General features: G+C 54.8%; 1 protein-coding gene across 1 annotated transcript in view; it reads right to left on the minus strand.

Moving 5' to 3' along the window:
- Positions 1 to 5,830: 5,830 nt before the first annotated feature.
- OPRD1 (opioid receptor delta 1) overlaps positions 5,831 to 25,984 on the minus strand; it is a 45,430-nt gene continuing 25,276 nt past the window's right edge. Inside the window, exons 2-3 of the mRNA XM_002716071.5 lie at positions 14,786 to 15,135; positions 5,831 to 11,441 (exon numbers count right to left, since the gene is read on the minus strand). Coding sequence (XP_002716117.1) covers positions 10,897 to 11,441; positions 14,786 to 15,135 — 895 coding nt within the window. The 3' untranslated portion in view covers positions 5,831 to 10,896. The remainder of the gene's footprint in view (positions 11,442 to 14,785; positions 15,136 to 25,984) is intronic.

A 25,984-nucleotide genomic window follows, 5' to 3' on the forward strand; every position in this document is an offset into this window, starting at 1 on the left:
GGGAAATGGGGCCAGGAAGTGACGGCAGGACTCAAACCCAGGCGGTTGATGTGGGACATGAGCATTGGAGCAGCTTCTTAACAGGCGCGCCTCACGCCTGCCCCCTTCCGTCCGTTTGGTTCACGGCCCCTCCTCAGTGTGAGCACAGCCTGGCTCGCTACGAGCAATAGGCATGCGCTGAGTGAACGGATTTAAGGCAGCAGCTCGGGGTAGGGGTCCTTCCCGGATCGGGGAATCATCTCTCCAGGTGGCCCTCACCCGCTGCTAAGGGTTTCCCTGATCCTCTGAGCCTGGGGAGCTGCACTGGGCTTCCTGTAGATCGCAGCACAATTCTCACCTTTGGGGCCAAAGTCGTGTGGTCTCAGGTGAAGCCACCACCTGTGACGCCTGCATCCCATATAGGCACTGGTTTGAGTCCCGGCTGTTGCACTTCCTATCCAACTCCTTGCTAATAGCCTGGGAAAGCAGCGGAAGATGGCCCATGTGTTTGGGCCCCTGCCACCTGCTTGGGAGACCCCGAAGAAGCTCCTGGCTCCTGGCTTCAGCCTTGCCCAGCCCTGGCTGTTACAGCCACCTGGGGAGTGAAGCAGCAGAGGGAAGAGATTCTCTCTCTCTCTCTCTCTCTCTCCCCGTAACTCTCACTTAAAAAAAAATAAATCTTTGGGGTGCCGGATTCTGTCCCGGTTGCCCCTCTTCCAGTCCAGCTCTCTGCTGTGGCCAGGGAGTGCAGTGGAGGATGGCCCAAGTGCTTGGGCCCTGCACCCCATGGGAGACCAGGAGAAGCACCTGGCTCCTGCCATCGGATCAGCGTGGCGCGCTGGCCGCAGCGCGCCAACTGCGGCGGCCATTGGAGGGTGAATCAACGGCAAAAGGAAGACCTTTCTCTCTGTCTCTCTCTCTCTCACTGTCCACTCTGCCTGTCAAAAAATAAATAAATCTTTATTAAAAAAAAAAAAAAACTTCTCACCTTTGCTCCCTCTTCCTTGTCTTTCTCTTCTGAGCGGAGTTGTGTCACAGGAAGGTGTTGTATAACTTGAGCAAGTCACTTCCCCTCTGTGAACTTCCATCTCCTCAACTGTCAGAAACAGTGGCTCTCAGTGCCCGTGGGGTGTGGGTCTCGAGGTCAGCAGACACACGGGATCCGCCCACCTGGAATCAGCGCCGGGCGGGGGCTGCTCGGAGGAAGCCTGCACTGACTTACAGATACAGGCAGCAGTGGGAAGGGCTCCGCAGAGCTCCCTGAGAGTTCCCTGAAGAAGCTGCGTCTCGGAGCCGGCGTCAGGGTGCAGCCGGTTAAGCTGCCAGTGATGCCAGCATCCCATAAGAACGCTGGTTCCCGTCCCGGCTGCTCCACTTCTGGTCCAGCTCCCTGCTAATGCGCCCGGGAGAACAGCAGAAGATGCCCCAAGTGCTTGGACCCTTGGGCCCATGTGGGAGACCCAGATTGAGTTCCAGGCTTCCTGGCTTCAGTCTGGGTCTCCCTTGACTGTTGTGGGCGTCTGGGGAGTGAACCTACAGAGGGGAGATTTCTGTGTGTCTCTCCCTTTATTTCTATAACTCTGCCTTTTAAATAAACAAATCATCTTTTAAAAGTATTTTTTAAAAACTGCCTCTCTGAGAAGCAGTTTGCAGGGTTTTTATAGCAAGGGTTAGGGGAGTGTCCAAGACGTAGGAAATGGAGACCGGGAGACGCTTCCTGCTCCCACACCTTCACAGGCGGTATGCTTAGAGCTCTGACTCAGACCCTGCGACCTGCCTTAGCCTACTGCTGGTCTGGCTCCCTCCGACTGCCACGCTGCATAGCTTTCCTGCAATAGCTTGTGAAGAACAAGTTCAAGTTGGGGATCTGATTCAGATTCCCTCCCCGTCCCTGTGTCCCCCTTGCCCTCTCGGTTACACTGTGGGTACCAAAAATCCAAGGATGCTCAAGCTCATGGTATAAAAAATATATTTTCATATAATCTCTGCAAATTCTCCTGTATATTTATTTATTTAAGATTTATTTAATTATTTGAAAAGCAGAGTTACAGAAAGGCAGAGAGAGAGAGAGGAGAGGTATTCTGTCCACTGGTTCACTCCCCAAATAGCCACAATGGCCAGAGCTGAGCCGATGCAAGCCAGGAGCCAGAAGCTTCTTCCAGGTCTCCCATGAGGGTTCAGGGGCCCAAGGACGTGGACCTTCCTCTGCTGCTTTTCCAGGCCACAGCAGAGAGCTGGATTGGAAGTGGAGCAGCCGGGACTTGAACCAGTGCCCATATGGGATGCTGGTACCACAGACAGAGGCTTTAACCCACTACACCACAGCGCCAGCCCCTAGACTTCTTAGTACTGATACACAGTACGCGTCAGCAGCAGCAGCACATTTCAGAAGATATTTTCCAACTGTGGTCGTTGAACCCCTTGATGCTGCTGATGATCTATGCTCACTCTAAAGTGTTTTAATTCATCTAATTTAAATGGCTGTTAGGACTGTTTATGTGCCAGTCAGGGTCCAGGGCACATAGGATTGGGAAAATAAATGAGGCAACAGCTACTAAAGTCAGCAGCGCCTAACACATAATGGACGGTCAGACAGTGATGGTCTCCCCACTCCACTCTGGCGCCCTCATTTACGTCCCTCTTTCTGGAACCAGTTCCAAGGCCCAGCTTCCCGGGATGAGGAGGGAGCTGGCAGGTGGAAGCAACCTGGGGAGCGGAATGAAGCAGAAAATCAACGAGGTGCTGATGCAAAATGTGACCAGTAGGTGGCAGCAGCACTCGCGAAATGAGCCAGACCTCCGGCAGCCTTACCTACATTTCTTTACCCAGTTTGGCTGGGGGGGGGGGGGGGGGGGGGTTGGGGGAGGGGGGTTGATGTATGAACACAGGTGTATCAATGTGTGTGTCCGGTGGCAGATGTGGGTGCAAAGAAGTGCATTATGCATGTACGAGTCTGCATAGGGGAACAGAATGTACGCTGGGCGTGGAGTGGGATGGTGGGAGGGGTGCGAGGTTTGCACAGTCAGGCGATGGGTATGTGTGGCTTCTGTGTCTTTGTGGCCCTACATACAGGTGTCTTCTTAGTACTTAGCGCGGATCCTCCAGTGCAGCAGCTGTTAAATGCCTGCAAGGAGTGTGTGTGATCTTGCAGTAAAGTTGTACCACATTTCAGAGGGCTGCGAAATTATCTGTAGACCTCCCGGGGGTTCCTCTGGGTAAGGGAACACACCCATACATTAGTAGAATGGAGAACTATGGGTGATGGCTTTTCCGTGTTTATCATGTTTGTCAGTCTCTGTAACAAGCACATAATAGTTTGATACAGGACCAAGAAGCCCCATAAATGTCATTGAAGACAAGGCAAGAAAAAAAACCCTGATGGTCTTTTCCACCAGGCTCTCCTTTTGCCCCTAGGGAGCAGCAGGGGTCCCATGAGTCTGCTGATGGTGTGGGGGCCCAGCAGCCCACTGTGGGGGAGCAGATCTGGCTCGGGTGGGCACCCAAAGCCACTGCAGGAGGTCCAAGCAGGGATCCAAGAGTGTGGCTAGAGCAATCAGAGAAGGCTTCCTGGAGGCAGAGGGTGGTGAAGGTGGCACACGACAGACGTCCACTCTGCCTGCTCCACTTCTCTGACAATCTGGCCTTCTCTCCCTGCGGTGGATCCCGCCCCCGCAAGGGAACAGAGGTTGCCGCGAGCAAATCTGAACACAGGTTCCTAGAATCCCCCCACTGCACAGGGGGTTCTATGCAGGGGCCTGAGTGCTCATCTGCATTTTTGGGGCAACTGGGAGCTATGGAAGGTTAAAGGCAGGGTGTGCTTTCCCCATCGGCGGTGAGGGGCCCTAGTTTCCAGGCACAGCTGTTGTCTAGGTCATTCTCCTAGTTTACAATGCAGGACAGTGCAGGCCTGAGCGGCCACAAGGGTAAGATTTTCCCCAAGGTGAGTAACGAAATCTGGACCCTGGGGCGGATTAAGCCACCTGTTGGGACGCCGTGTCCCACGTGATGCTCTGGGGTTGCGCCCCAACTCCAGCTCCGTCTAATGTACCCCCTTTGAGGTGATGGCTCAAGAAACTGGGCCCCTGCCGCCCACATGGAAAACCCAGATGAGCCCCAGGCTCGCAGCTCTGGCCTAGCCTGGCCCCAGCTGTTGTGGGCATTTGGGGAGTGAACCAACATACAGGAACTCTGTCTCTCTGCCTCTCAAAGTAGTCATCATCATCTCCTCTCTCACACACACTCACCTAAACAGCCAGATGTACACACACACACACACACACTCAGTGCTCTCCTTCCCCCTCCTGGAGCTGCCAGGCCTCTGTGAAGTCTCCCAGCCCTCAGCCCCATCTGCGAGCAGGCAAAGGCCACTCAAGCCCCTGCCCACCCAGGGCAGCCTGGCGGCCCCATCTGTGCCCCCACCCACAGTCCACACTGGGGGCATTGCCATCCGCCTGGGTCCGGGCTCCTCAGTGCTCATCACCTAGACACAGGAAGGCCCAGGGTGGCCAGCCTCGGGCCAAGACCGTCCCTGAGTCTCCCAAGGGAGACGGCTGGGGTGGGGTGGGGGCGGTTCCAGGCCCCCGGCCTCTGAAGGAAGAGTCACACGTAGGGGGAGGCAGACGGAGGTCGGGAAGTGATTCCCTTCCGGAAAGCGGCTTGCTCACCAGCAACTGCGGGAGGAGGTGGCCTCCTGGGCCAGGCGGCTCTGCTTCCTCCCGCCCCAGGCTGCCCTGAACGCACACGGGGGTGGGGGTGGGGTTGTGCTTGGGTGGCCAAAGTCAGTGTCACTAAGGGGCAGGGGAATGAAAGGAGGTGGGGGTGAGCTGAGGTGCAGGGGCAGGGAGAGGCAGGTGAGCTGAGCAGCAATGCAAGGTAAGGGACTAAGATGGGGGCGGGGCATAGGGGACCGGAGGGGCCGATTTGGGGGGAAGGGAGGGGAGCCGAAGCCAGGTTTGGTTTGGGACTGGGGCTAAGAAATGGACACAGCTTCGTGCTTGTCTCCCCCACCAGGCTGGGGTGGGCGGAGAGGGGGAAGGCAGGGTCTAAGGACAATGCCGCATCACTCTCTGAGAAGGTGCTGAAGGTAGGGCTGCCTCCCCACAGGTGGGAGTGGGCAGGTCCACCACCACCACCACCCCGACTGGGCGCCCCCTTGCATGGGGGCCAGGGAAGGGGAGTTGACAAAACAGCTGGAGACGCAGAGGTCAACAGTGTACTCTTTATTGGAAGAATCCAAGCTTGGGTCTTCAGTGCCCAGGCGAAAAGCAGGTGTCCGCGTCAAGTCTCTGACACGCGCCAGCCTCGTTCAGTCCAAGCCGACGGCAAGGAAGCAGAGTCTAGACCGCGTCCTCTGTGTCCTGTCCCGGGATTCACTTCAACAGAAGATTCCTTTTTTTTTTTTTTTTTAATAAAGATTTATTTATTTGAGACACAGAGTGAGAGAGAGAGAGAGAGAGAGAGAGGTCTTCCATCTGCTGTTTCACCTCCAAATGATCACAACGACCAACGACCAGAGCTGCGCCGATCCAAGGCCAGGAGCCAGGAGCTCCTTCCGGGTCTCCCGTGCGGGTGCAGGGGCCCAAGGACTTGGGCCATCTTCTACTGCTTTCCCAGGCCATAGCAGAGAGCTGGATCAGAAGTGGAGCAGCCAGGACAAGAACCAGTGCCCATATGGGATGCCAGCACCCCAGGCAGAAGCTTAACTTACTATGCTGCAGTGGCAGGCCCCCCAAAAGAAGATTCTAGACAACGAGTCCCATCAAATGCATGTCACCTGCATTGACACCCACTAAGGGATTCCATTCCCGTGGTTCTAGTGTTCAGGCCAAAACACCCAGGCCAGCGCCCCTTTGCTCCTCTTCCAGGCTGCCCCCGCTCTGTCCCGGGTGGGCTGCTCTGCTGAGGACAGAAGAGTACAAAGAACTGCGGTTTGCTTCTCCAGTGCCCACAGTCCCCTCTGAGACCCAGGGACATGGTCAAGAGAGAAAGCCCTTTGCTCCTGGCCCTTCTACAGCACTAAAAACCATGGTTGGAGCAGGTAGAGCCCAAAACATTAGATCACATTTAAAAAGCTCCATGTACCAAGCCCTCACTCAGCGACAGGCACATTGTTCAGCCACGTGGAGGAAGGACCACGGTGTGCCCGTTGGCATCTGTTGCAAACGCCTCGGTGACCACAACAGACAAGGTCCTCCACCCATGCTGAGGAAACGGACGCAGACGGTGCAATATCTCACCCAGGGTCACACAACAGAGACCTGAGAGGCAGTGGAAACAATTACAGAACACGAAGGCTTTCCAGGGAGAGTGGACGGGTGAGAAACCTGCCAAGCTCACAGCAGATTTGCGGGCAGCTGACAGGGATGGCACCTGGCACAGGGAACGCTCGCTCCGTGGCTGTGAGCTGCACCTGGGCATCTTTGTGTAACCAGAGTGCTTCCACGTGGAAGGAGGAGGAAGTGAACTTGGACTTGACAGACCTACGATGAGATCCTAGCTTGGTCAATCACTGCCAACCCATGGGGCTCGGGCATGTTGCTCCTTTCCCTGAGCCTCAGTTTCCTCACCTGTAAAAAGAGGGTAGTAATAATAATGCCTCCGCCAGTCATGCCGGGAAGGTTAGTTACTCCACGGAGCTGGGCACAGGGAAACGCCATCTACCACCGCTCTAAAGTTACAGCGGCCGCTCGCTGGGCACTCTGCCAGTGGCTGGGCGCCGCGTGTGTTGCAGGGGGCGGAGAGCTCACCTCTGGTGTTGGCACTGGGGCTCAAACCTGGACCGCCTCCCAGGGCCACACCGCCCCTCAGCACCACGTCTCTGTTGAAGCACACCCCCCCCAGCCTCATTTGAATGCCTGCACCACCCACAGCGGCGCCACCCAGCCAGCTGGCCCAGTGTCCACTCCAAGCACCTGCACACCCGCTGCAGAGGAATGGATGCAGCCTCTCTCTGTCGGCCCACCAGCTCCCAGCACCCTGTGCTCAGCGCCCGGACATGAAATGAAAGGACTGATGATAACGAGAGGTGAGAGAGGTGAGCGTCTGTGTTGGTGCATGAGCCGGGCCTGGGCTAAGGATCTGTCACAGGTCTTTGGCTAAGCCCCAGCAGGCGCCTGGCCCACACTTCTGCTCCTCCAAGCGCTCCCAGGAGGCCAGGGCCCCTCTTCATTTTAAGGAGTTTCAAATTCCAAGCTAAGCAAGCCTCCGCAGGCAGCTGCCTCTGGCACCCACGGTGCTGAGAGTGACCCTGGCATGAGGGCCTCCCAGGTGCCACCACTTCACTTGCAACGGGTCAGCTTTAGGGGGCGCTCCTGAAGGTGAAGTGCTTTGTCTCCCATCACACTGCTGGCAAGAGGCCAAGAATCCAGCAAAGCAGGGTTCTTACTAGCGGCCAGCCCAGCCCTTAGATCTGGGAGGACCCCAAAGCTCAGAGTGGGCCATCCCTCGCCAGTTAGTGTCAGAGCTGAGATCTGAACCCAGCGCGAGCTGCTTTCCAGGCCACGGAGGAGACTGAGCTTGAAACTGGCTTACTCCCATCACCCTTTTGCCCTCCCCACCCCCACCGTCTCTATGACACTTGACATCCTCCATCACACCCTCCCCCTGGGAACGCCCTCCTCCTCATCTCCATGGCAACACTGTCTCCCCGTCCTTCTCCCACTTCTCTGGCAGCTTCTCCCTCTCCGCGGTGGCTCCAGAGCACAGCAGGCAGGGGCATCCCCGGCTGCCTCCCCAGGTTCTCTCTTCCCCGCTGCTCCTCCCCTCTCCCTCCAGCTCTGACCTTGCACTCCTGCTCCACTTTGAGTAGCAGCCACTTAGCACAAGCCAAGGGCTTCCTGTGTGGGCGTTGCAGGAGCAGAGGCATCACTTCATTCAATGCTCCCAGCCACCCCAGGCAGGTGGCCCACTCAACAGATGGGGAAACTGAGGCTGAGGGAAGGAAAGCGAGACCTGATGCCAGCCTTAAGCACTGCTTCCCAGACACCAAGAAGAGCTACGAGCCTGTAGGACTTCTTAAACCAGAGGCAGAAACCTCCCTCCCACCTCCTGGAGAGAGAAATGGAAACTGGGGGGAAACAGACTGCTCTGCAGTGCTGAGAGCCCTGTGATGATCTCGAATTGCACTGTCAATGTGCAGCTCCCAATGCATCGTGCACAGTGCATTCTGAAATCTGAAGGTTTGGAGCTCCAGGAGGAACAAAAGTTCATGGAAAATTGCCCTTTCCCTTCGGATTTTTCCATTTCAGTCTTTTAAAAACCTCCTGCCAGGGTGCCCACTACCACTACTTTAAGGATGCCTGGAATTCACTGAAAATGTGGACTTTGGAATTGTCCTGGAACTCCCCTAACCTCACTTCTACTGCTCTTGACAGGCTCTGTGACCCAGAGGCAAGGGGCTTGACCTCTGTGAGCCTCATCCTTCTTGTTGAAAATGGGGATGCCACTGTGGCGTCCACAGGGCGGTGGTGAGGACCCGCTGCAATGATGCGCATAAGGCACTGGGCAGCAGGTGGGACGCACAGGAGTGCTGGGTTAAGCCCCAGGCTCCACCTGCACCCACGTCTCAGGCTCGCCAAGCGCTTAAACATCCCTGTGCTGCTGCACTGTTCTCTCTTCCTGGTGGTCAACTGCTACGCTTCCTTTGAGGCCCCTGACCTTGACCCACCTCTTACAGAATTGCTACCCCGTGTGTTTAAGTAAAATGCTGGAAAAGGCACATCCTGAGGGACGTCCCTGGCTCCCTGTCACTGCTGATCACGCCCAGAGGCAGTCATCTGTCTGTCTCCGGGCAGGCCCGCGTCTGACTCAGCTCCGAGCCCCAGGCCCAGTGTGCACCGCCTGGCATGAAGCTGATTTCAACACAACCAGCGCACGTGGTCTGGATCCAGCCCCTGCTGGGTGGACAAACCAGCATGTCAGACAGAAAGAAAATCTATAGAACACCAGGGGTAAAACTCTGCCTGATCTGTTCTGGCCCCGGGAGACGGCAGTGAGCAGGCCCGCAGCAGCCTTGAGACAGGTCTGTCCTGAGGAGGACCAGAGAGGACACGGTCCTTGCAAGAATAAACAGCCCTGGCCCCGCGGTCACCGCCTGCAGCGCCTTCCCTGCTTCCTAAAAAGTGCCCTTTCCCTGCCATTGTCCCGAAGCATTAGCAGCAGGAGGCCCAGATGAGGAGTGTCCTGGCCTTGTTGACCCTCATGGTCGCAGGGTCCCTCTGGGTCACGGTGGCGGGTGGGTGTGAGCGCTGGCCACTTCCCTGCCACCTCTCCAGGCCCCAGGGGGAACATCCCCAGGCCTGGGGCCTCTGGGGTGTCACCTTGAGTGGGTGCTGTGCTTGGCTCATGGAGGGCATCCCTCCCCGTAATGCGCCCAAAGACCATCGTGGTGCCTAAGCACCCCCACCCCCCACCATGCTAGTTCAGCCTAGAGTGACAGCCTCCCAGCTTTTGTTCTGGAGAAATGGCTGTCAGAGGGAAAAGAGGTATATTGTGTCTTTCTTCTTTTGTTTGAGAAAAAAAGACGTCAATTTCTTTCCATCTGTCCCAAAAAGGGAAGAAATTAAATTTGTTTTTACAAGGATGTCAGCGCACTGCTTCCATGGGGAGTGAGGGAAGCAGGGCTGAGGCAGCGTCTGGGGTGGAGGGAGAGATGGGGCATGGGGGTGGCACGGGGCTAGGGCAGACCCCGGTCCTGGGGGAAGCCAAGATCTGGGAGAGCCTGGATAAAATGCTAACATAGGAAGAGAAAGGCTCCTATGCCCAGCTCTGGGTGGACACTGCCCTCAGCAGCTTGGGGGGGGGGGGCTGGGCAGGAGCAGGTAGAAGCCCTGGCAGGGGAGGGGGATGGAGCAAACGCTGGCTCTGCAGTTCTGAAAGCCCCCCCTATACCTCTTTCAAGTTCAGGGCCTGCAGGGCAGCTCCAGCTCCCTGGACACACGTCAGGTGCAGCCAGACACTGGGAGAAGGGAGGATGACTTTTTCAAGTTTCTCACCAGGGGCCCAGACCAGGCAGCACATGGCACTGGGGGCTTCTGACACCCTCCCATCCATCCCGGTGCCACTTAACCATCCATGGGGCTCTAACTAGGTGGTCCTCTGTCCTCCAGCACCTGGGCCAGAGACACCAGGGCTCTGGGGACCCTCAAAAGTAGCCACCCTTAACAGTAGTAGCTAGCCACTCTCTCAGTCCACCCGCCATCACCAGGTGGCACAGAGGGCCACTGGTGGTTGGGGTCTTAGAGGACCTTCTTGCTCCTTCCAGAGCCACTGGGCCCTGGTTAGAACTTGGATCTGGGGACCCTACCCCACTACCCTCTTCTGGAGGGGCTGGCCCCTGGCGCCACTATCCTGTGTCACTCCCCACCAAGACCAGGTGCTGGCGACACGGTGCTGAGGCAGCCCTGTCTGCTCCAAAGGAACAGTGGACTGCCAAAGAGAGAAAGGTGGATCGTTTCTCTCCTATTCTCTATGCATAAAGATGTCAAGTTGCGGCTAGACCCCTGTGAGTCCCGCCCCTTGCTGGGACTGGCGGCAGGCCTCCACCCCCAAGGCAGGAGAGTTGAAGCCGCATCCACAGCACACAGGCCCCCATCTAGCTCCCCAGATCTTGAGCCAGGCGTGACTGTCCTGTCCCATCCCTACTCCATCCCCTGTCCTGCTCAAGTCCAAGCTTGCAACTCAATCAAGCCACCGCCCCCACCTCGGTCCCCACCCACCCTGAGGTCCCAGGCCGGACTCCAACTCTCCGCTCCCGTGGAGAGCCCTTATTTGGGGGCCTGATTCTAGAGCCTCACATCCCACGCCCCGAAGTCTCCATCAGCTTAGAGACCCCGCCCTCCGCCCCGCCCGTCCCCGGAGGCCCCTCCCACCGCCCCGCCCCTCTTCCAGACCCCGCACGGGGGCATCGGGGCGGTCGGCTCAGGCGGCCGCGCCCCCAACGCCTGGGCCGTCGGACGGGGTGCAGGCGGTGACGCGCTCGCGGGCAGTGGCCTCGCGCCCGCGGCTGAAGCCGCCGGGCTCGGAGCGGCCGCAGGGCGCGCGGCAGAGCTGGCGGAAGCAGCGCTTGAAGTTCTCGTCGAGGAAGGCGTAGAGCACGGGGTTGAGGCTGCTATTGGCGTAGCCGAGCGCGATGCACAGGTGCAGCGCGGCCACGACGAGCGGGTCGCGCCGGTCGATGTCCACCAGCGTCCAGACGATGACGAAGATGTGGATGGGCGCCCAGCACACCACGAAGGCGCCCACCACCACCAGCACCATGCGCGTGATGCGCCGCAGCCCGCGGTCCTTCTCCTTGGAGCCCGACAGCAAGCGCACGCTGCGCAGGCGCAGCAGCATGAGGCCGTAGCACACGGTGATGACGAGGATGGGCACCACGAAGGCGAAGAGGAACACGCAGATCTTGGTCACCGTGTCCCAGTACCAGCTGGGGCTGGGGAACTGGAGCATGCACACCACCGCCCCGTCTGGGCCGAGAAACAAGGGAAGACAGAGAGGGGTGAGGGACACGTGTGCCTGAGGGGGCCCTGCCTGCTCGCCCCCTTCCGGCCTGGGCCAGGAGCTGCCCCCTACCCCCAGCCTTTGCTCAAGGTGATTCTTCTCTGCTTGGTGAACTCCCATTCATCCTTGAAGACCCCAGCAGGACCCGCTCTCCTCGGGAAGTCTCCTTCCATCTGCCCCCCACCCCGACTCTACAGCCTCTGGGTCCATGGGTGGCAGGAATGAAATCATTTAGCCCAGCCCACCACGTGCCAGCCATTGTGATAACTCGAAGCCAACTCCCGCCTCACTTCTGAACTAGGTCTAACGGGGACAGTAGGGCTCAGATGGACAGTTAAGGGCAGGGCTCAGGGCTGGCTGATGGCACTGCTATTAAGTTGGCTTAGGACACACACACCCCTATCACAATGCCTGATGGGAGTCCCAGGTACTCTGTTTCCCATCCAGCTTCCTGCTAATGCTAACCCTGGGAGGCAGCAGGTGATGGCCCAAGTACTTGGGTCCTTGCCACTCATGTGGGAGACCTGGACTGAGTTCTGGGTTCCTGATCCACACCTGGCTATTGTGGGCATTTAGGAAGTGAATCAGCAGATAGAAGTTCTCTGTGTGTGTGTGTCTGCCTTTCAAATAAAATGAAAATTAAAAATTAAATTAAAAAGCATGACTCAGGCCCTACTAAGTGTATGGTGTGACCTTGGACAGATTACTTAAGCTCTTGGAGCATTGGCAAAGTGGGACTTTTTTTTTTTTTTAATTTACAGACAGAAAGATCTTCCATCTGCTGGTTCACTCCCAAATGCTTGCAACAGCCAGAGCTGGGCTGATCCAAACTAGGAGCCAGGAGCTTCTTCCAGGTCTGCCACAAGGGTGCAGGGGCCCAAGCACTTGGGCCATCTTCTACTGCTTTCACAGGCCATAGCAAGAGTTGGATCAGAAGTGGAGCAGTTGAGATTAGAACTGGTGCCCATATGGGATGCCAGCACTGCAGGCGGAGGCTTAGCCCACTATACTACAGAGCCGGCCCCGAAATGGGACTTTTAATAGTACCCACATCTCATCACTGTGAAGATCAAGAGGGATAAGCCATAAAGCACTGAGCATGGTGGGCTTCAAGCTCTGGACACACTCAGGGGAGAGGGCCAGAATCCAGAGGCCAGGGCAAAGGCACCTCCCAGGAGGGCGGCAGATCTCAGTGCAGCATCAGGAAGAAAATTCCCACAGCCAGACCTGCCCTGGATGGCTTGAGCTCACTCTTTTGCGGTGGGGGCTGTGGGATTCTGACCCAGGCCTGAACTGGCCCAGGGGACTCCCAAGATCTCCCAGAATGCAAGGAGTGGCAGATCCCCACCATGGACTTGAAGCCCGAGAATTTTTAGAAGGTGACTGGGGACCCATAGACCAAGTAGCTCTACAGGACCGCAGGCTGGCAGGACTCCCAGGGGTGGCCGAATCCAAGCCCTTCATTGTACAGGTGGAAAAACAGACCCAGAGGGGAAGAGCACTTGCTTAAGGTCATACAGCAAGTGGCCCACTGAGCCAACAAGTGCTGATGGCTCGCCCTGGAGGTGCGTGCGTGTGTGTGTGTGTGTGCGCGCGTGCACGCGCAGGCCGAGGAGGCCCATCTGGTCCAGCCCCCAGCAGGGCTGCAGTTAATGACCTGTAAGCAGAAGGCTGATGAGCAGCCGGCCTTTCTGCTGAGTCAAAGCCAGTTGCTCAGCAGCTGTATAGGGCACCGGGGGCTCTGCCCTTGTGAGAGTCAAGGGTGACCAAGAAGCTTCCCACAGGACTGCGCTCCTCTCCCAAGCATGGTGCCAATCTTCTGCCCGCCTCCACTCAAGGGGCCAAAAGGAACAGCAGACCTGGAAGCAGGAACCTCAGAGGACAGGCCAACGGTCACCAAATACCTGGCTGTGTGGCCCTAAGTAAACCACCTGGCCTCTCTGATTCTCAGTTTTCTTACAGTCAAATGGAGTTGGAGTCCCTGCCTTGTCTGTCTCACAGGCTTAATCATTTGATGGCTGCTATTTCTAGGACCTTGGCAATGAGCTAAGCCTTGTGTTTTGCACCTATGACCTTATTTAACCTTCTCCACGCTCCATGATGCCATGATGCAGTGTGGCTCAGAGAGGTCAGTTAGTTCCTCGTGTCTTTGGCACCCTTCTAGACTATGTTTCCCACTTCCTTCCATCAACATGGGGCCAGGGGACAGCTATGTCCAGGAGGGGTGGACAACACCATTCTAAAGTGCTTGATTGTGCTTTGCCCCCCTCCCCTTTCCACATTGACCTTGCCAGCCAGACACCAGCAGTGGAAAATTCAGAGACTATCAGAGGGAGCTTGGGTCCCTGAAGGACTTGCTCCTCAGATACTGGATTGTGATGCGAATGAGAAATAAAGCAAGCAAGGGGTAAGCCCTGGAGCCTGGGGCTTGTTGCAGCAGCAGCTCCCCTACTGTGGTGAACTCTGTTGACACTGCTTTGCACTGAGGAGAAGCACGAGGCTGTCATCCTCTCCAGGCCTTCTTTAGGCCTTGCTTTGGTCACCTGGGACAATGACTTTATTAATTTTTTTGGAAAGATTTATTTATTTATTTGAAAGGCAGAGTGACAGAGAGGGAGAGATAGATCTCCATCCGCTGGTTCACTCCCCAAATCGCCACAACAGCTAGGGCTGGGCCAGGCCAAAGCCAGGAGCCAGGAATTACATCCGGGTCTCCCACGTGGGTGGCAGGGGCACAAGCACTTGGGCCATCTTCTGCTGCCTTCCTAAGTGTATTAACAAGGAGCTGGATCAGAAGTGGAGCAGCCAAGACTCAAACTGGCACCCATAAGGGATGCTGATGTCACAAGCAGCGAGTTAACCCACTGCAGCACACCCCCAGCCCCTGGGTGAATGGCTTTAAAACTGCAGTGAAAGTTTGGCACCACATCCTGTGGTGTCCACCGGTCAGTGACAGTAACCCTGCTGGCTATCCATCCATCTCCTTATAGGTCAGTGGCCCACACATTCCTGGCCACCCACCTACATGCACATGGACCAGCTATTCATAATCCCATTCACAAATTCCCATGATCACTGAGCACTCACTCACCCGCCCAGTAGTCAACCATTCACCATTGGCCAACCATTCCCATTTCCACTGGTTGACTTTCCACTCTGCCACTGACCAGTACCACACTTTCACTGATCCACAATCCATTCATAAATTCCCACGGCCACTGATCCTCACCCTGGAAAAGTCCCACAGACCCACAGAGGTCCACGTGCTGCCTCCCATGGTCGGTGCCTGTGCCACAGTTCCATCACTTACCCCGAGGACGGGTCACAGCCATGACCATGATGGGTACACCAACACCTGAGGCCAACACCCAGATGCAGATGTTGATCAGCTTGGCCTTGGCAGGCGTGCGGAAGTCCAGGGCCTTGACGGGGTGGCAGACGGCGATGTAGCGGTCGACGCTCATCATGGTGAGAGTGAAGATACTGGTGAACATATTGTAGTAGTCAATGGCGAGCACAGCCTTGCAGAGCAGCTCCCCGAAGGGCCATGTCTCCATCAGGTACTTGGCGCTCTGGAAAGGCAGTGTGCTGGTGGCCAGAGCGTCGGCCAACGCCAGGTTGAAGATGTAGATGTTGGTGGCCGTCTTCATCTTCGTGTACCTTAGAAGGGAGTGCATGCATAATTGATCTTATGTCACAGAATTCAGGGTCACGTGAAACTCAGGGAGAGGAAGTGATGTTCAAGGTCACACAGAAGGTCAAGAGCAGAGGGAGCTAGAACAAGGAACTATCTGATTCAACATCACGCCTTCCCACTACAACCGATTTCTCTGGCTGTGACGTCAACTGAAGGTATTTTAGGAAAAATCCTTATCTTCTGAAAGGCACTAAGCAATATGGTTAAAGACAAAATGGTGATACCTGAACCAGCTTCTCAGGAGGGTTGGGAAAATGTAGTGAGAGGACAGAGCCCTGAGCTCTGAGCCCTGCACGGTAAGCACCCAGGGCAGAATAAATGTTCTTTTCTTCATATGTGAAGAACAAATCTGGGGGCTAGACCCTCTAGCTTCTTTTTTTTTTTTTTTTTTTTTTTTTTTGACAGGCAGAGTGGACAGTGAGAGAGACAGAGAGAGAAAGGTCTTCCTTTTGCCGCTGGTTCACCCTCCAATGGCCGCCGCTGCAGCCGGCGCACCGCGCTGATCCTGGCAGGAGCCAGGAGCCAGGTGCTTTTCCTGGTCTCCCATGGGGTGCAGGGCCCAAGCACCTGGGCCATCCTCCACTGCACTCCCTGACCATAGCAGAGAGCTGGCCTGGAAGAGGGGCAACCGGGACAGAATCCGGCGCCCCAACCGGGACTAGAACCCGGTGTGCCGGCGCCGCAAGGTGGAGGATTAGCCTATTGAGCCACGGCGCCAGCACTAGACCCTCTAGCTTCTGCCACGGACTTGGCCTTTGGAGTATGTGCAAGACCAGCCCCAAGGAAGAGACAGTGCCCTGGACACTGGCTGGGATGTCCTCTTGTTAAGGCCCCATCCCTTCCTGGGGCCCCATCCGGGCCTCGCTATCCCCATGCAGCTAGACTTACTTCTCTGCAGAAGCCATGCTGCATCCCATCCCCACCCACAGTGACATGGGTAAGGGGAGCAGGCTACAGCGTCATACATCCAGCCCAGGACAGGAGCCCAGGTGTCTGCAACCAAGCGCTGCACCCAACAGTCCCCACACCTCTCCAACCTCTATGCTGCCACCCAGCTGTCTACACTGCAGCTGGCTCCTCATCCTGGCCATGCTCTGCAGTGATACTGTAGCAGGGCCTGGAGGGGATGGCGAACATGGAAGCAGACGATGCAGCAGCAAGACACAGGTGCACTGAGGTGGGATACAGGCTTCCTCCATGCCTCTGGGATGATCTCATAAGCCCAGAAGGTGGTGTGAGTGACTCCTCACACTTCTGGGCAGGAAGAGCCCCAAGAGGTTGAGGGAAAGTGCTTTTATTAAAGTATGGTCCCAGGACTTCTTCAGAATTACAGGAAGAGTCTATGAGAAGCAAACGCCTGGAGCACCCCACCTTGATCAGTTAAATCTTTGCTTTTAATTTTTAAGTATTTATTTTCATTTGCTTTGAAGGGCAGAGAGAGACAGAGAGATAGATGGGGAGAGATTTTGCATCTACTGCTTTACTCCCCAGATGCCCACAATAGCCAGGAATGGGCCAGGCTGAGGCCAGGAGCCGGGAACTCTACCCGGATCTCCCACGTAAGTGGCAGAGACCCATGTAATTGGGCCGTCACCCGCAGTCTCTGAGGATGTGCGTTAATAGGACGCTGGATAGAAGGCAGAGTGGCCAGGACTCAAAACTCAAATCAGGCACTCGGGTATGTAATGCAGGCCTCCCAAGTGGCAACTGTGCCATTGCACCACTCACCTGCCCCCTTGCCAAATCTTAATCTCTGGAAGTAGGGCCTGGGAATCTTCATCTTTAACAAGCACCCTCCCCCAAGGGATCTTACGAATTCCACAGTTGGGGAATCTCTGTGTAGCCTAAAGCCAGTACTGGGAGGGGTGGGGGGAGAAGGGAAAATACAACCCAGAGAGCTGGCACGACTCATCCTAGGTCACACAGCAACAGCTGCAGAGCTCAGGGGAGAACTTAGACCTTCTGCCATCCGAGGGCCTTTCTCCATTCTGCCCCGAAGGCGGTGCCACCTCCACTCCTTCAGAATCCTCCAATCCCAAGCCCTGCTCTGGGGATGGGGGTGGGTGGATGCTACGGCACAGCAGGTTAAGCCTCTGCTTGAGATGCCTGCATCCCATATCAGAGTGCCTGGCTACTCTGCTTCCATCTAACCCACTGATAATGCATGCCCTGGGAGGCAGCAGATGATGGCCCAAGTACTTGAGCTTCTGCCACCCATATGGGAGAACTCCATGGAGTTCCGACTCCTGGCTTTGGCCGGGTCCAGCTCCAGCCATTGTGACAATTTGGGGAGTGAACCAGGAGATGAATGATCTCTCTCACCCTCTTTCTCTGTCACTTTGCCTTTCAAATAAGTGAACTTTCAAATAAAACAAAACAAAACCTGCTATCTGACTTTCTACTCTGCTACTGTATTGTGTTGGCAGAAACTAATTTTGTAAGAAGCGATACTCACAGAGTGTTTTTGCATGATGGAACCAATCCATCCTCTAAGCTTAGGCCTTCATGAAGTGATCGACTTTTTTGTTTGTTTAAAAAAATTGATTCATTCATTGTCCGCCAGGGCCAGCATCTGTCCCACTGCCTCCCGAAATAGCCACCATTTGTTCTGGGGCTGGACGCTGCGGAAGTTCTACTCGGAGGCAGCAGCAGGGAAGTCTGTCTGCGGTGGCGGTGCGGGATCTGCGGGATCGCAGCTGTGTGGGAGGCGGGCCCAGCCCCGCAGCTGACTCGTCTAATTTCTCCGCTCTTACGCAGAACAATTAGAGGCTGTTCTTTGCCTGCTATTTTGATGTGTGAAGGCTCCTTCTATCCCAAGAGGGGGCTGGGGTGCTGGGAAGTGGGTGATAAGGCTGCTGTGGCTGGGCCAGGCGGGCCGGGGAGCCCCCTCCTCTCCCTCTCACCCCCACAGCCAAGCCCTGTCCCGCAGCCTCCTCCCGTCCTCCTTTCTCCGGCCTGGAGACCAATCACCACGCAGGGCTTTCCTGCTCTCAGCCCAAAGTTCCCTCTGCGCTCCCCGGTAGCCCCCTCTCCCCGGTCCTCTCTGGAGCCTCAGCCCCCGACCCCGACCCCCCCCCCCAGCAGCTGATGAGCCCTGCCCCACGCTGGCCTCTTTGCTGTTCCTTGGCCTGTCAAGCCCACCCCCTCCGCAGAGCCTCTGCATCTGCTGCTCCCTGTGCCCAGAAACTCTCGCTCTCAAATTTTACATGGTCTGCCCCTTCGCTTAATTCAGGACTCTATTCAGAGGCCACCTCCTCAGAGAGGCCCTCCCTGACCTCTTCTCTAAAGTACCCTCTCCCCATTTCCTCTGTCCGGCCCCTGACGTGGCTTTATTCCTGTTATGACACCAGCCCCTACCTGATCTGCTCTTAGCTTCTTGCCGCCCATTTGTCTCTTGCCTATGGAAGCTCCCTGGAAGCTAAAGACTCTGCCCATCTGTTCTCTGTTGCATCACTGAGCCCACAGTACAAACAGAAGGCTCCCCACAGACACACGTCACCTGCAGGTCACTTCCAAGGTTCCTTGGCTGTCCCTGGGACCACTGCAACAGCTCCTGACTGCTCGCTGCAGCAGCCTGTCTCCCCAGCTAAGTCAGGATGTGCACCATCAAGGCAGATTTGCCCAGGATTCTCTGCTGCTTATCCTGTACCCTCCCAGCTCCCCGTGGCCATCAAGAGAAAAACCAAAGTCCCCGGACTGGATCCTACCCAGGTCACCTCCCTTCCTAGGGTGGCCCAGGTCCGGTCACATCTGTAGTTCCCCCAAACACTCTGTCCACTGTGTCCTCTCTCCCCAGAGACAGCCACTGGGACAGGTTGGAGGAGAGTCTCCCGTATCACATCTGTGAATATCACTTCTTATTCATTTCTGCCATCACAATACAGTAGCAGAGTGGAAAGCCAAGTAGCAGGATTTGTTTTGAAGTTTGTTTATTTGAAAGGCAAAGTGACAGAGAAAGGTTCACTCCCCAAATTGTCACAATGGCTGGAGCTGGACCCAGCCAAAGCCAGGAGTCAGGAACTCCATGGAGTTCTCCCACATGGGTGGCAGAAGCCCAAGTACTTGGGCCATCATCTGCTGCCTCCCAGGGTATGCATTAGTAGTGAGTTAGATTGGAAGCAGAGTAGCCAGGCACTCTGATATGGGATGCAGAGGCTTAACCTGCTGTGCCGTAACTCCCATCCCATACAGCACTTTAGTGAACACAGCTGCACCTCAGCCCACACTTTCTCTGTCCCGCTCCTGAGAGGTAACCACTTTTAATACATTTAGCTATTCTTTGATAATTATTTCCATAATTATAAAGAATATGCCAACATGGATATTCTTATCAGTTTTATATAGTATTTGCTGAAGTTACTATTAGAAGAAATTTCTTTGAAACTTTTATTTATTTGAGGGGGGAGAGAGTACTCGTATTCACTGTTTCACTCCCCAAATGCCTATAATGGCTGGGACTGGGGCAGGCTGTAGCCACGAGCCAGGAATGCAACCCAGGTCTCCCACGTGGGTGGCAAGAGCTCAATTACTGGAGCCAACACCACAGCCTCTCAAGGTCTACACTGGCAGGAAGCTGGAGTCCAGGGCCTGAGCTGGCAACCGAACCCTGTACTCTGACGTGGGACACACAAATCTTAACCACTCTGCTAGACACCCACCTCGGACGTTTGCATTTGGTTTAGCCAGACTGCACAGCAGTAACAATCCCCAAAGCCTCAGTGGCTTAATACATTAAAGAGTTACTTATTTCTCACAAAGTCCATTGTCTCCAGGACAACCAGATTCCATGAAGCAATTCCAGACTGCTCCACTCCTGTGGCTCTGCCTTCTCAACCTGAGGCCTCCTTGGTCACTTTGGAGGGAGAAGGGGTAGCTGCCAGGTCATCTGAACTTTATGATTTTTTTAAAGATTTATTTATTTAATTTGAAAGGCAGAGTAATAGAGAAAGATCTTCTATCCACTGGTTCACTCCCCAAATGGCTGCAATGACCAGGGTTGGTCCGGGCCAAAGCCAGGAGCCTAGAACTCCATCTAGGTCTCTCATTTGGGTGGCAGGGGCCCAAGCACTTGGGCCATATTCCACTACTTTCTCAGGTGCATCAGCAGTGAGCTGGATCAGAAGTGGAGCAGCCGGGATTCGAACTGACACTCTTGTATGGCATACTGGCATTGCAAGTGACAGCTTAGCCCACTACACCACGACACCAGCCCTTGAACTTTATTTTTTAAAATTAAAGAAAAATTATTTGAAAGGCAGAATGACAGAGAGAGAGGGAAAAACAGAAATAGAGGGAGGGAGTGAGGGAAGGGAGAGAGAGAGAAATGGGGGGGTGGTGGAAATCAATCTTTCATCCACTGGTTCATTCCCCAAATGCCTGCAATAGCTAGGAGTAGACCAGGCTGAAGCCAAGAGCCAGGAATTCCATTCGGTCACCCATGTGAGTGGCAGAAACCCAAGTATTTGAGCCATCTCCTGCTGCCTCCCAGGGTACACATTAGCAGGAAGCTGGATCAGAAGCGTAGACAGGACTCAATCCCAGGCAGTGCAATATGGGACCCAAGCAGTTTAACCCAGTGCACCACAAAGCCTTGCCCTCATCTGAACTTTAGACTGGTGGCAAAACATCACTGCAACCTGAAGCCAACTGGCCAGAACAGTCGTGGGGCCCAGTCCAACTGCAAGGGTCAACAGTCCTGTACTCATTGTGGCCAGAGGGAGGGAGAAACAGATGTTAGTGAGCCCTATAATGTCCCTCAATTCTTCCCCTCTGCAATCTCCCAAGACGGTTTTATCACAATTTTTATCTAAATCAGTATTCAGGGTTGACCTTTATTTTTTTAGAATTTATAGTCTTGCGACTTTGCAGGTCTTACCCACCTCTAAACCAGATAGCATGCTCCATGCTACAATTACATTTATTTTTCTAGTACAGATTTTTTGTTTCCCTAGAGTTAATAATTGCCTCTCCCCCCCACCCCCATCTGCTTCGTTCTGTTCATATTGCTAAATCTCCCCAAACACACCAACAGACTTGTCAAATGCCTTTTCCATGCCAGTGGTAATCAACTCCCTTTGTTTCCCTAGTGACTCACCTCCTGAACCCTTCCTCCTCCCCTCCCATCTGAGACTCAGTGCTACCTAGACCAGCTGTGCAGCTCTCCTCCGTGGAAGCACCTGTCTCCCAGCTGCCGCCTCTTCCTCTGTCTTGGTTTATGTACTCATTCTGGGAAGGCACATCTCTAGTCATTTCCTGAGAAAGGGCACACAGGAGCTGCAATTTTCATACCCTTGCTTGTCTGAAAACGTCTTTATTTTAGCCTCGCTTCTGGTTTCTTTGACTATATATGGAATAGTAATTTGGAAATAATTTTCCATCAGAATTTTGAAGGAATGGGGGGGGGCATCTGGTTCCGTGGTGAAGACACCACTTGTGATACCTGCATCCCACATCAGAGCACCTGGGTTCAAGCCCCAGCGCTGCTTCTGAATCCAGCTCCCTGCCAATGCACACCCTGGGCAGCAGCAGATGATGGCTCAAGTATTTGGGTCCCCACCATCCATGTAGGAGATCTGGATTGAGAGCTGGACTCCTGGTTTCAACCTAACCCAGCCCCAGCTATTGTAGTTATTTGAAGATTAAATCAGTGAACGTGAGCTCTCTCCATTTCTGTGTCTCTTTCAAACAAAATGAAAATAAATAAGCATTTAAAATTTTTGAAGGCCCAGGTCCATTATCTTCCAGCTTCCAGTGTCGCCAATGAGGTGCGTGAACCATCTGGATGCGTGATCCGTCCTCTGCCCCAACCCCCGCGATTTTTCTCTTTTCCCCTGGAAGTGCGGCATTTCGTGCTGCTGAGCTTCGGGGGCTCCCTTCCTCCGGACCGGCCTCCTCGGCCGGCCCTGTCCTTCAGCGTGAATATTCTCACGCCCTTGAGTGGAGCACTTCCTCCCGCTCCGCTTTCTCTAGGGTCCCTGGCAAAGCTGGGTATCGTGACAGACACCAGGCCTCCTGCGCTGATCCTCGGATGGTCTCACACTGTCTTTTTATTACACCCTCTGGGAAGTTTCTTTTTCATTATCCTCAGCCCTCCTCTTGACATTTTTTAATTTCGACTCTCGTGTTTGATTTTCCCACTGCCTTCTCTTCTGATTCCCTTTCGAAGACAGCATTTACAGCACCTACTGCACGCACGCAGTATCTCCTCGTGACTCTCCGAGGATCATCTTTGCTTTGTGTTTTCTGCATGTTGATTTGCCTCCAAGCTTTTTGTTTGTTTCGCCTCTCTACCCGGCTCAAACATCGAATGATGCATGGTTCCAGGTTGCTCTGTGCGTGAAGGCCGCATGAGGAGCAGGCAGCTGTGCGTGCGGTCGGTGTGGGGACCCCACGGCTGGTGCGCCTCACTGTAGGGCTTCCCCGCGGGACCACAGGGACATCTAACTATGAGTTTCTGTAGGACACTTCTCTGGGGCCCGCCCACGTCCTGCCTGGGCACCACATTTCTGATGCTCTGGATCCTGGAGCACGGACCTGCGGGCAGTCTCCCGCTTTTCCGTTTGGTCTCTCACTGTGCCCTGTTCCGCGTCCACCAGCCCGGAGTCCAGAGTCCCTCCCGGTTAACTTCTCAAGCGATGAAGCCACTCTTTTGCAGAGGGAGGGGCAGGAACCTGGCTGAGCCAGGGGCAAAGGCAGGGGTCTCAGGGCCTGTAGCCCCCTCTAGAGACGTCAGTCTGCTGCTCCTGTTTCCAGCCCCCCTGCTTCATCCCTGCACAGTTTGTTACTCCTCGTCCCATTGTTTCTCATCATCCAAATATGTGTTGGCAGCTCTTAGAGAAGGTGAAGTGAGGCACAAGAGGTGAGGCCGTATGACTAGTAAGTGGCGGAGCTGTTACTGAATACAGGTGGTCCAGTGCCAACACCTGATACCCAGGTCACTCTGCTACCCCATGGCGCTCACTCACCTCTCATGGTAGAAGCACCAAGGGATGTGAACTTGGGATAAACCGAGGCTTCCACCTCAGCCAACAGGGAGGAACCGAGCTCCTGATCTGTGCAGGCACTGGGTAAGGGACGCAGGGTGCCGACAACTAGCTGGCATGCAACTGGGCTCCACGTGATGGGCCGACGATGGATAACCCCGGGGGGCCTGTGGGACATAACTAGATTGAGATGAGGTGGGACCAGGGCGCTTCTGCAGAGGCTCCAGAGAGCATGGGAGGACCAGGTGAGGACACAGTGAGGAGGCAGCCACGTGCAAGCCAGTAAGAAGGACCTCACCAGAAACCAACCCCACTGACACTCCTGATCTTGGACTTCGAGCCTCTTGAAGTGTGAGAAAATATGTTTCTGTTGTTTAAGTCACCCGATCTGTGGTATTTTGTTTGAACCAACTAAGACAAGGTGACCTTGCTGCCTAGTTGGTCAGAATGAGGAGTCAGCCATATGAAGACAGAAGGAATAGCAGGTACAAAGGCCCTGTGGCAAGAGAGAGCCTGGGCTGGCATTGTGGTGGAGTGGGTAAAGCTGCTGTCTGCAGTGCCAGCATCCTATAGGGGTGCCAGGTCAACTCCCGGCTGCTCCACTTCCCATCCAGCTCCCTACTAATGTGCCTGGGAAAGCAGCAGAAGATGGTCCAAGTGCTTGGGCCCTGTATCCATGCGGGAAACCTGGAAGGAACTCCTGGATCCTGACTTTGGCTTAGCCCAGCCCTGGCTGTTGCAGCCATTTGTGAGTGAACCAGTGGATGGAAGGTCTCTCTCTCTCTCTCTCTCTCTCTCTCTCTCTCTCTCTCTCCTTCTCTCTCTGTAACTTTGCATTTCAAATAAATAAATAGTAAATATTAAAAAAGAAACAGAGCGTGATGAGCTGCAGAGTGGTCAGTGTGACGGAAGTAGAGCAAACCAGAAAGGCAGCACCGGGAGATGTACCATGAGTCAAATCATGCAGGCCTTTGGGCCTGGGTGAGAAGTTCAGAGCTTCTCCTGAGTGCAACAGGAAGCCACTAGAGATCTTAAGCAAGGGAACGATGCTGTATGAGTTATGGGTGTTTTGTAAAAGATCACTGACTACTGTGTGGAGGCTGGAAGGAGAGCAGAGCAGGAGTAGGACAGGGGGTGAGCTTTGTGGCACAGCTCGTTAAGCCACTGCTTGCAGCACCCATGTCTCATATAGAGTGCCCGGGTTCCAGGCCCTGCTTCTTTGCTCCCGATCCAGCTTCCTGCTAATGCATCCTGACAGACAGCAGGTGACGGCTCTAGTGCTTGGGCCCCTGCAGTAGACCGCAGTAGAGTTCCTGGCTCCTGGCTTCAGCCTGGCTTGTTGTGACCATTTGGGGAGTGAGCCAGTGGATAAAAGATCTCACTCTCTCTTTCTCTCTCTCTTTCCTTCTCTCTGTCAGCCTTGACAATAAATACATTTTTAAAAGATTTATTTATTTATCTGAAAGGCAGAGTACAGAGTACAGAAAGGCAGAGGGGGAGAGAGAGAGAGAGAAGTCTTCCACCTGCTGGTTCACTCCCCAAATGGTCACAATGGCTGAAGCTGGGCTGATCTGAAGCCAGAAGCCTGGAGCTTCCTCCAGGTCTCCCACATGGGTACAGGGGCTCAGGGATCTGGCCATCTTCTACTGCTTTCCCAGTCCTCAGCAGAGAGCTGGATCAGAAGTGGAGCAGCCAGGACTCAAACCAGCAGCCATATGGGACGCCAGCACTGCAGGCGGCACTTTACCCGTTATGCCAAAGTGCTGGCCTCATCAATACATTAAAAAAAAAAAAAAAAAGATATACATGTAGCCAACCAGCACATGACAAGATGCTCAGCATGACTAATCACTGGGGAAATGCAAATCAAAACCACAATGAAGGGCCAGCATTGTGGCACAGCAGGTAAAGCTGCCACCTGCAACACCAGCATCCCACACAGTTGCTGGCTTGAGTCCTTGCTGCTCCACTTCCTATCCAGCTTCCTGTTAACACACCTAGGAAAGCAGCAGCAGATGGCCTGAGTGCTTGGGCCCCTGTCACCAACATGGGAGACGTGGATGGAGTTCTAGTCTACTGGCTTCAGCCTGGCCCAGCCATGTCTGTTATGGCCATTTGGGCAGTGAACCAGTGGATAGAAAATTCTCTCTCTTTTTCTCTCCCTCCCTCTCTTCCTCCCTCCTTTGCTCTATAATTCTTTCTTTCTTGCTTGCTTGCTTTCTTTCTTTTTTGGACAGGCAGAGTTAGACAGTGAGAGAGAAAGACAGTGAGAAAGGTCTTCCTTCCGTTGGTTCACCCCCCAAATGGCCACTATGGCCAGCGCTGCACCGATCCAAAGCCAGGTGCCAGGTGCTTCTCCTGGTCTCCCATGTGGGTGCAGGGCCCAAGCACTTGGGCCATCCTCCACTGCACTCCCTGGCCACAGCAGAGAACTGGACTGGAAGAGGAGCAACCGGGACAGAATCCGGCGCCCCAACCAGGACTTGAACCTGGGGTGCCGGCACCACAGGCGGAGGATTAGCCAAGTGAGCCGCAGCGCCGGCCTGCTTTTCATGTAAATAAAATAAATCTTAAAAAAAAAAATAAAAGACACTGCTTGGGATGCCCACATCTTATGCTGGAGTACCTGGTTTCAAGTCCCAGCTCTGCTTCTGCTTCTGATCCAGCTTCCAGCTAATGCACACCTTAGGAGGCAGCAGGTGATGCCCTGCGAACCATGTGGGAGACTCAAACTGAGTTCCTGGTTCCTGGCTTTGGCCTGGCCCAGCCCTGGCTGCTGTAGGCATTTGGGGAGTAAACCAGCAGATGGAAGATCGCTGTCTGCCTTCCT

Source organism: Oryctolagus cuniculus, chromosome 7 (genome assembly GCF_964237555.1).
Source record: "Oryctolagus cuniculus chromosome 7, mOryCun1.1, whole genome shotgun sequence".
NCBI classification, from domain to species: domain Eukaryota; kingdom Metazoa; phylum Chordata; class Mammalia; order Lagomorpha; family Leporidae; genus Oryctolagus; species Oryctolagus cuniculus.